The following is a 9990-nucleotide window of genomic DNA, read 5'->3' as shown; positions in this document are numbered from 1 at the left end:
TCACAGAATGGAATGGCTCATCCATTTTTTCTACGAGTATTCTTTTGGGTACGAAGGCATGGTTTTTCTTATCCACAGCTGTAATCAGTCCCGTCATACTCTGTGAGATGAAGGCTAGTGACATCATTCCATCGTCGCAAAAGAGAGAAAAATTCGTTTATCCCTTTATGTCGGCAGCCTCAGTCCAGTTCGGTTTATTGTCCTTATAAAGGACAAAATACCCCCTGATTATATCTGGTCATTATAAGCATTATATCTGGTCTGGATTTCAACATAAGCTCCAGATTACATGCATGGCTTTATGTGTGCAAGGTGATAAGTGACTAGCTGTCGAAACAAGGACGGGCAGGTGATGGCATCAGCGTCAGGAAGAAGGCCGTTCCATTCCACGAAAACTCTGCGCAGTTGTCGTCGTCGTCTTCTTTTTCCAGTCGTAGTCAGAAGGGTCCAACTGCAGAGGTTGGAAGCATTACACCTCCTGCTAATCCAATTCACTAACGTGGCAAGTACGAACTTGCTTTAAGAATGAAAAATAAGTCAATAAATGATAAACTGGAGAAGAAAAGGAACACTTCAGCGTACACAACTCAAAATGTGCCATCTGTGAACAAGGTGAAGCAGTTGGTTGTTTAATGTATCGTTTATTTTCACCCTATAGCTAGATTTTAGAGACAACAACACACCGAGCACTGCGGCATATCTGATCGCTCAGTCAGGCATGTTGTTACATCAACTATGGTTTTATTTGAGTGAGCGAGCGATTTATTGAACGAAAATTGGTAGCGCTGTGCGCCGGCTCCTCCACAAGCAGGTTGGTTCATTATTACTCCCGTGTTGGCCTCTCTCACGTCCTGTGCGTAAATAAAAACGTACGCACCACAGTATTCTTTAGGTACGTCGAACGTTAATACGTGAATAGGTAGATGAAGTCGAGTACGGCCGAAACACGAGTGAAGACGCCCGGCCTATGTGGCGCTGCGCAGGATATTCCCCAAGAAGTGATTCCCGCCAAGACCCAGGAGCCATCTTCTCGGATACACTGCAGGGGACCTCCGGAGTCACCCTGCGAAAAGAATGTATCACGTGAGCACAACGCAGCCAATTGTAATGCGTCATCATTAACAACAACAACAACAACAACAACAACAACAACAACAACAACAACAACAACAACAACAACAACGCAATGTGGACCGGAAGGGTGGCCTTCGTGCAGCAGTTTAGTAGGTTAGGCTTCCACCTGCGGGAAGTTGTCTTTTCCTCAACTTTAATTTTCCTTTTCACTGCTAAGCGAATGCCTACCTTTAAATTATATAGAACAGTTACGTTCCGCAACGCTTTCTCTGGCTTCATTGTCAACTTTCTTCAAATAATCTTTGCTATAACCAATTTTACGTGCTTTGCCAAATACATAAGGACGCTCGCGTTGCCGGTGAAGCCGTATCGTTACGAAATATATTCACCTACACGCTGGAACGAGATCCGGGAGCAATCTACAGAGAAGGACCAGCCGACGCTGCGTGCAGCCTAGCTCACGCGCCCCGCTCTTAATTCTCCCTCTGGCTCAATCGTGCAGTGCTGTGACGATATCATACGCGGGTGGTTTACAGCGTGTGCCGTAGATAACAGTTCTAGCGTGTCCGGTATTGCGGTATACGCTACGCCGTTTTGCGGATTACCGGAGGCGTAAACGTGAGAGGCCATGTTGATGGTCCCACCTGGTGGCACATAGCTCAACCAGACAAACACATGGCTGCTATTGCAGTAACCAAGTGTATTCTACTTCGATGCTGGTGTAAATTTTCGGCAGTGGCATGATCGTGAACACTTCGCCTTTTTGAATGCTTTTTCTTTTCTACAGAAATAGTCATGGAACACGAAAACGCGCCTAATTAGCATTGCGGTTTGACGAACCGTCACAAGATGTCGCTACCAGCGTCCGGAAACCCGGTATTACGCAAACACCATTGCGCATAACGGAAAGCCGGACGCGCTAGAAATCTCTCGTAGTTGAAGCGCATGCCACGGTAGCTCAGGGGCTATGGCATTCTACTGCTGTGCACGAGGTCGCAGGTTCGATTGCTCGTCCTGGCGGCTGCATTTATTTAAGTGCGGAATGCAAAACGCTCGTGCACTGGGGGCATGCAAAAAAAAACACTAGGTACTATAATACATTCGAAGAATTCCTCTGCTGCGCCCCTCATAGACCGTGAATTGCTTTTGCGGCGGCAAATTCCGCATTTTTTTTTAAATACTGCTATGTGCGCTCCGCCTCCCGACGCCCGGGTACGTGCGCTCAGTGCGCTATGTTTATTCACGACACAACACTAAAGATACCTCGTGGCGTAGGAAGGGAACATTGTCCGCTATACATATTTAATTCGCAGGTCTAGTCCATGCCCGAAGACTCTATTGCAAAATAAAGGGGAAGGCTGTGGCCATAAAAGCTGGCATAAACTACAAGCAGCCAGCGACAATAGATATTACTTGTACAGCTACATACCTAAAAGAAAGAATAATCGTGCAATATCGCTAAGCAGTGCAGTGCGCTGATTAATATTGTCAGATGCGAAACAACGCCCTTTACTCCGTGTTCGCTAACGTCAGTAATTTAAGCCCTTAGCATGCGTGTATAAACAGTTCCTGTGTGTTCTAGAGGAAAAAAAAAGCAATTTAAGCTAAAAGATACTTAACGCTTTCACGTTTAAAAACAGCAGCAATAAAGAAAAGCCCCCCCCTCCCCTCCATCTACTATTTTCTTCCATGTACTTGAAGGAAACAAGAGACAAAAGCTGTAGACGGAATTCATAAAGCATTTCGTTTGTAAGTGCTCTTTGTCATCGCCTGGCTGCCTTCGCGAAGGATACGTCCAACATTACGATTCACTGCAGATATTCTTACAAGCAGTTATAGCGTAAGAGCTTCTTTTTGTGTGTGTGAATACGAGGTAGTGTTGTTATACTCACATTTCCGGTAAAAACAATATGACTAGGTGCAAAGAATTGAAATAGAATCGTTACGTTATTCCATGACGATGATCCTGCCAATGCCTGGAGTTCAAAGATCTCATATATTAAGGCCGCGTTTCTCGCGTTTAGCACGGTTTAGTCATATAAATTTGCACGCATAGCTACGTGAATGTCATACCTGTTCAGCGAGCATAACTTTGCGAAATCCCAAATCACAGGGCATGGCTCACCTTGCACGGTCCCTTTCCACCTTCGTCGTAGCCTGCACAAAACATTCTGCCCGTGACGTTGTTCACATCTTCGTAAGCTTCTCGACAGTCATCGTCGTTCCACACGTAAAGGTTAGTCTTCTGCAGGACGTCCGTAGTTGATCCGTCTTCAAAACACCATAAATATACATCACGTGAGGTCGACCAGAGATTATGTATCTAACGATGAGCTAGCTGATTCTGAACAAGCATTATTCAATTAAATGGACATCAAAGACGTATACTAAGTTCAACTGTCTTAGTAAAATAGGCTTCCGTAACAGCAAAACGGCTACATTTATTAAAGCCGAAGCTTTCTTTTGTTACTTTCCCGGGTTTGGAGTATCTGCCTGACTGTTAGGTCAGTCGCTGTCTTGCCGGATCTTGTGGATATAAATACAAAGGTTACATTAACGTACTGACGAATTGGCTCATAAAAACGTTGTATGCAGACCACGCACTTCCAGCTATAGTTTTCATAAGAAAAAAGTAACACCCTCCATAAATCCTGAACATATAATGTCGGCTCACTGGATCTTTGGTTAGCAGCGCGGCGATCTACATGGGAAGTAAGAGAAGTGACCGGAAGAAGCGACGATTTACGAGAATTTTTATTGCGCACGTAAACCCGGCCTAAATTGCCACGCTCTGGAACAGTAAGTACACGTAGATGGCACGTGTTAGGAAATTTGTCTTGCTTTCATTTTAAAGAAAAAAAAGAACATTTGCTTTTATTTTCCATGTGTGTCTTCGCGCTGCTAACCAAAGATGCAACACTACCAACATGCTGGTTCAGCCACTCCTGGCTCACAGGAGTCTCTAAAGCACATCGACCTGTAAATGGAAGGACAAATTCTATTTAACGGATTCCTTGAGTTACCTTATTTTCTTTGATTTAACCATTCAGTATTTGCCAGTGGATTCTTGGCCACTTCATTCTCCAGAATGGGCATGTCCCACTACTTACGATTCTTACATAAAGTATGAAGATGTAGTGTCAGCTCAATGATATCTCTAATGCCGGCGACTCATGTTTCAGAGCACGAATGTAAACAAAAATGCAAGCATCGTCGTTTATTTTAAAGCATTTATTTACCCGCTTCAGATAGGTTGCGACATATCAGTTGAATCTGAATTTTACTTTCTGACAGGGTGTTTTATAAACCCGGAAAGGTGCAAGAAAAAAAAGAAGAAGACAGGAAGTGACGCCATCCTCAAGTTCCCGTACCAGCTCGCTCCGACGTCATGAATTTTGACAGCACTGGCTCGGGTCTAGCGTAAATTGTTTGCCGGTAAATATGGATAACAGCACATTTTAAACGAATAAAAGATAAACTGGGCAACTTTAGAGAATCTTTGCTTCGCAACAACGCAACAAACGATAGCAGAAGTTTTGAAATTCGCGACGTACTTCGAAGTACCAGCGCTGAAGCTCTAACGCGAAATTCAAGTAGTTTTAGCGTTGCTTATCTTCACTAGCAAACAGCATTATGCTGCCAATTTAAATGAAAATAGAGCTGTGAAAGAATGATTCGCCAGTCTGAACTTATCTGGCGTATATTCTTAATGCAACATTATAGATGCAGGGGCACAAAGATATTTCTTTAAAATGCAGTTGAAGGGTGTTTGAGAATCTGAATCTATCCTTCAAATAAAAAGTAAAATTATTTAGTGAATGCTGCAGTCCAAATATGTATACTTATTACATGTTTGTTCTTCTCGACAAAATATTAACTATGCTCCAGGAAAACATCTCTTTTACCAGAGTAAAGAGATGATGTAGGATTACATTAAAAATTTTTTTTTCAGTGCAAATCCAGTTATTGCGGTTTCTTGTCTTACGTATAGCTTGTCAGGCGTGCTGGAAAAGCTATGACCATACGTATATAGCCTACTGCACAAGAGAGTCTAAGCAAGCATGGTTGAAGTAAAATGTCGAATTTCACGCTCACCTATTCTTGGGTAACCCCAGCCCGTTATGACACACGTTTGGCCAGTGAAATTATCGGATGGCTTCGGCAGACAAATGGGGCTCAGGTAATCGTCAAAGACAAAATCCAGAGGCATATCCAGCCTTACGAGTGCAATGTCGTAATCGACGGTACTTTCACTGTAGTACGGGTGCTTTATAATCTGCGCAAGAGAAGTGACAACGACATTATACCGGAATTATGGGAACCACGTCCAGATGTCGCAGAGGGCAGACTTGCTCACCTCAGATACGTAATAATAGCGCTCTGTCAATTCCTTTCGGAACAGGTGATCCTTCCCCACGTAGACCTTGTAAAAAAACGGCGAGTATCTGAAGTAAAAACGCAGCGTAAGACAGGTGCACAATCTAAGCTACAGGATAAAAAATATAACGCTTAAGAATTTGTGTGGTGCAGAGGTAATCAGCAGGTCTGAAGAAACACGCGCATGTGTCCTTAGCGCAGTTTATAGTGCGTATGGACGGTTAGAAGCACGAAAAATATTCTTCGGTGAGATGTGAAAACGTCCTGTTTTAGAATGTAATGACTAAAAGTAACACCTAGTGCTATGCTTGAAAGTGGGATAGCAGAAGCGCCTCAGAAGCCATTTGAATCCGTAACAGACGCAAAAAGAAAAGTTATCTGTCACTAATTCTTAACGTTTTCATTTCCCGAAGCTAATTTGTGGTACAACACTGAAAAAAATAACTATATATAGTTCTAAAATAAAATAAAAGCACAACCTGGGTTATCTTGTGCACTCTTCACAATATGCCAACGACATGTAACTTCGTTTTGGGTCATCGTCGATCACGTACTCATGCTGTCAGAGAAGCGGATACAGGTAAATTACGCATCTCAATCAGCGACAATTAAAAATTTGACTAAGGCGTTTGAGCAGGCTACAGTTCGTGAGACATAAGTGGAGCGAATATCTTGTTTTTGATTAATGTGTAAACAATGACAACTAGAGCGAATGTTGTATTTCCTATCTAACTTCGCTCTATCTTGCACGTGAATGCCTATTAATTACTGGATAAGTCGTATTTTTGATACACAGAAAAGGCACCTGTACTGAGCTTTCCAGAAGAGCGGTGTGCCGCGCCCAGCATAATTTATCATCATCATCATCATCATCATCATCATCATCATCATCATCATCATCTTCTTCTTCTTCTTCTTCTTCTTCTTCTTCTTCTTCTTCTTCTTCTTCTTCTTCTTCTTCTATTTAAGTCCACTGCAGGACGAAGGGCTCTCCCAGCGACCTCTAATTATCCCTTCTTGCGCGAGCTGATTCCAACTTGCACCTGCAAATTTCCTAGTTTCATTACCCCATTTAATTTTCTGCCGTCCTTGACTGCGCTTACCTTCGCTTGGCACCCATTCTGTGATTCTAATGATCCACCTTTCATCTGCCCTACGCATTACATGGCCTGCCCAGCTTCACTTTTTCTGCTCCTAATGCCAGCTAGAATATCGGCTATCGCCGTTTGCACCCTTCCTGTCTCTTAACCTTTCGCCTTACATTTTTCGTTCCATCGCTCTTTGCACGGTCCTTAACACGTTCTCGAGCTTCGTTGTTAGACCGCAAGTTTGTGCCCCATATGTCAGCACCGGTTGAATGCAATGATTTGCACACTTTTCTCTTCGACGGCATTGACGAAATCTCACTCAGGATTAGGTAATGACTGCCGTATGCGCCCTGCAGCGCAGTTTTATTGTTCTGTAAGTTTTCTTCGCATTTACCTTTTATGAGGCGCTAATTATTTCTCAGGCGACATGCACTGCAGTGATACGCCAGGTAGAGCACAGGCTTACTTCATGCAATGGGCAGCGGTGACGATCCAGTACTCGCTAATGATGACGCCGCCGCACTGGTGACTGCTGAACACCTGCACGGACACTTGCCAAGGAAACTCCAGGGGACCGGCGTCGCTGCCCCCGACGATGCGCTCGGTGTCGTACAGCAGGTTCCGGTGGCCACACTGCGCCGCACATGCTTGGGCCGCAGGCATATTGCGGGTTATGCACGCGTCACGTACGATCTATGGGCTGTGAGCACGACGAAGGCAAACGAAATATCGGGCCGAATTCACAAAGCCTTTCCGTTCCTACAGAACTGTTTGTCATTGGTAGGCCGCGTTCACTAATAGTATATATTCTCGTCTTCTCGATTGTCGTTCTTACGAGCCGATCTATCGCACGGAATTTTATTTGCCATTGGCCGGCCGCCATTGGTAATAAAATGTTCAACATCAACATTGGCGTAGCGTCAATGTTTAAGAGCGGTTGTCATGCGTAATAGCATTCTTTAATATAAATTCATGACTACAGCTCACTATTCTCAAAACAAGTTGTGCTTCCATGCGATCTTGCGCAGTACATAAGGTGCGTCTTGATCAAAAATTGCTGCTGCCGCAGCTTTCCTTAAACATACTGCGCCTCTATGCTGCTACTAAATCGCGCGTCATTGGGATTAGATTGCTGCACCCTGTTCCGTCTACTTCAGGTCTGCATACCTGCATACATAAGCTTGTTAAGTATAGACTGCGCTTTCAGAAAGAAGACTGTGCAAACAACATGACGGGTGTAAGCCGGCCCTTCCTTGCCTTCGTACGAGCCGTAGGGAAAAGGAGGTTTTATGACGGGCTCTCGAAAGGTAGGGACGCCGTGCCAAGCCACGTAAGCAATGAAGGAAGCGTTGTCAAGGGTATATGGATTCTATGCTACAAGGCCAGACACACACATGCAGAAGCAATAAGTTTAGTGCTGAGACAAGCGCCGCTGTTATAAGTAGAAAAATGTGTACCTCAGTGTAAAAAAAAAAAAAAAAAAATGTTGGTATGATTATAACTGTAATAAAATGACAGGAAAATGCCCCTCGCTGATTTTTTGGGCGTTGTCTTCAATTTGTGCTTCAAGTTCCACAAGTGTTACCTTGCAATTTTGAAGAATAAGACGAGCTTTTACTTTATAGCCACGAAAGAATCAGACGACCTTTCCTCTGTTCTTAACTGATACGTAGCTCGCTTCCTTGTAAACATTTGGTTTGATATGTGAGCCGGGTAAATATCGTCTCGGAGTACTAGCATGTCTTACTGTAGCGTGTGTACTGGCCAGACACTATTATACATAATTAGTAAAAATATTCAGTACAACCCTTATCGGGTATTAAGTGTGTCAATTTATTGCTTCACATACTAGTTACAACTTTTTGCAATTAATGAATACAAAAGGATGTCCCATATTCAACGACCTTATTGGAGCCTCCGTATAAGAGGAAAAAAAGGGACTTATAAAGCCTCAACTTCGGGGGTTTTCTTTCCAATTTATTGTGCATTTAGGAGCGATCGGCGTATCGTGGAACTGATTTTGGTCTTAGTTACCACTGTAAATACTGAAGTCAATCAATTTTTAACTGTTTGATGCACTTTATCAATAAAAGATTGCTCGCAGTATTAACTCATTCATTTCGGAATACTGCTAGTAGACCTGTTTGAAGACATGGTACTCAGAGATTGAGAATCGAAAATGAAGAAATAATGATCACAGAGGTCAACGAGGTATTTATGCTAGGTACTGTTACGGTCTCTTTAGCGCAAAACCAATCGCGTTGACACGTGAAATAAAGTGCACTCGCTTCTTGCTAAAACAATGATGATCGCTCTGACGCTGAACGCCTGGTCACCTGCTAGCAAGGGACACAGTCATAGTTCAGTGCATGACACAGCCTTAGTTGAGGAGGCGTTAGGTGAAGCAATTGAAATATTAGATAAAGCATTAATATTATAGAGCATTAAATGTTTCAAAATCCTTTGCTATAATGAGTAAAGAACTGTGAGCCGTCAATTTTGCAAGCTTTACTTACTGTTTTCAAAGATGCAAAGCACAACGGCAAGTAGGAGTAATCCAGTTTCCATTGCAAGCGCGGCCACCGAACAGCTGGTGAGCTATACTCGTCGCCAACTCAGCTCGGAGACATTACTTGGACGCAAAGGTAACACAAACAGGATGTGAAAGAGTTCGTTTTTGCCCACCGTCGCCTTAAACGACGTCAGGGCATCCGAGCATTGCAAGAGAGACCTGCGACATTCGCTTATCTTTACGCGGGCAGCGTCTTTCACGGAGCGCAATCTGCGATCCGGTATTTTGGCCAGCGCTCATATCTGAAGCTTCTTAGCCGCAGGGGCCATAAACCTTGTCCCTTTCCCAGATGGCTATAGACAAGCGCACACGAGGTCAACTCGCGTAATAGGTCTTATCACTTCTAGCACTTCATCCTGTAGTTCTCGCTAAAGAACAAAAACTCCGCTACCTCTTTCTTGTCATAACATCTCGGCTATAACAAATGTCTCGGTATTAGTACTGCTTTATTCAGGAAAGGCCCACTTTTCCCAACCATGGGCTATGTAAGAATTGGAGTGTTTGGATGCAGGCTATCAGAAATGCCACAGATGTAATTAATTTCTTGGCTATGACAAAAAAAAAAAAAGAAGCTGTTGCTTTAAACATTGTTATCGGCTCTTAGCTGCCACAACATGTATATGTGCACTGTACCATGCTTCTTGCTTTACTAGCTTGGTCATCGGCTCAAGCGCTTCAACGCTAAATAAGCCACATTCTCTGTTTTTTCTCTCTCCGTTTTATTTCCTCACATTACTACGTCGTTTCTGCCCGCTAACTTGACAATTATTTGCGGAGAAGCCGTGGAGACAAAAGTTGCCAATATTTCCAAAGGCATAATACATCAAAATCAGAAAAATGTTTTGGAGAACACATGCTCCCCATGCTGTAGCTGCAAAG

General features: G+C 43.5%; 1 protein-coding gene across 1 annotated transcript; it reads right to left on the bottom strand.

Annotated features, from left to right (window-relative positions):
• Positions 1-690: 690 nt before the first annotated feature.
• Positions 691-9978, bottom strand: LOC126536909 (plasma kallikrein-like). The gene is made up of 6 exons (XM_050183963.3): positions 9056-9978; positions 7006-7186; positions 5432-5519; positions 5170-5350; positions 3200-3345; positions 691-1063 (listed from the first exon to the last, which is right to left on the bottom strand). Exons 1-6 carry the CDS (start codon positions 9105-9107, stop codon positions 905-907), a joined length of 807 nt encoding a protein of 268 aa, XP_050039920.1. The 5' UTR covers positions 9108-9978; the 3' UTR covers positions 691-904.
• Positions 9979-9990: the final 12 nt, after the last annotated feature.

The sequence above is a fragment of the Dermacentor andersoni genome, chromosome 4 (genome assembly GCF_023375885.2).
Source record: "Dermacentor andersoni chromosome 4, qqDerAnde1_hic_scaffold, whole genome shotgun sequence".
Lineage (NCBI taxonomy): Eukaryota > Metazoa > Arthropoda > Arachnida > Ixodida > Ixodidae > Dermacentor > Dermacentor andersoni.
The sequence above is the reverse complement of the archived record's forward strand: the minus strand, read 5'-3'. Positions and strand labels throughout refer to the sequence as shown.

Bases quoted from the DNA above. Each gene is read 5' to 3' on its own strand.
- LOC126536909 (XM_050183963.3), bottom strand. From the start codon at position 9,107: ATGGAAACTGGATTACTCCTACTTGCCGTTGTGCTTTGCATCTTTGAA. The intron at 7,187-9,055 runs GTAAGTAAAGCT...CTGCGGCCCAAG, and splicing joins GCTTTGCATCTTTGAAAACA to CATGTGCGGCGCAGTGTGGC. The intron at 5,351-5,431 runs GTGAGCAAGTCT...TCTCTTGCGCAG, and splicing joins GCTATTATTACGTATCTGAG to ATTATAAAGCACCCGTACTA.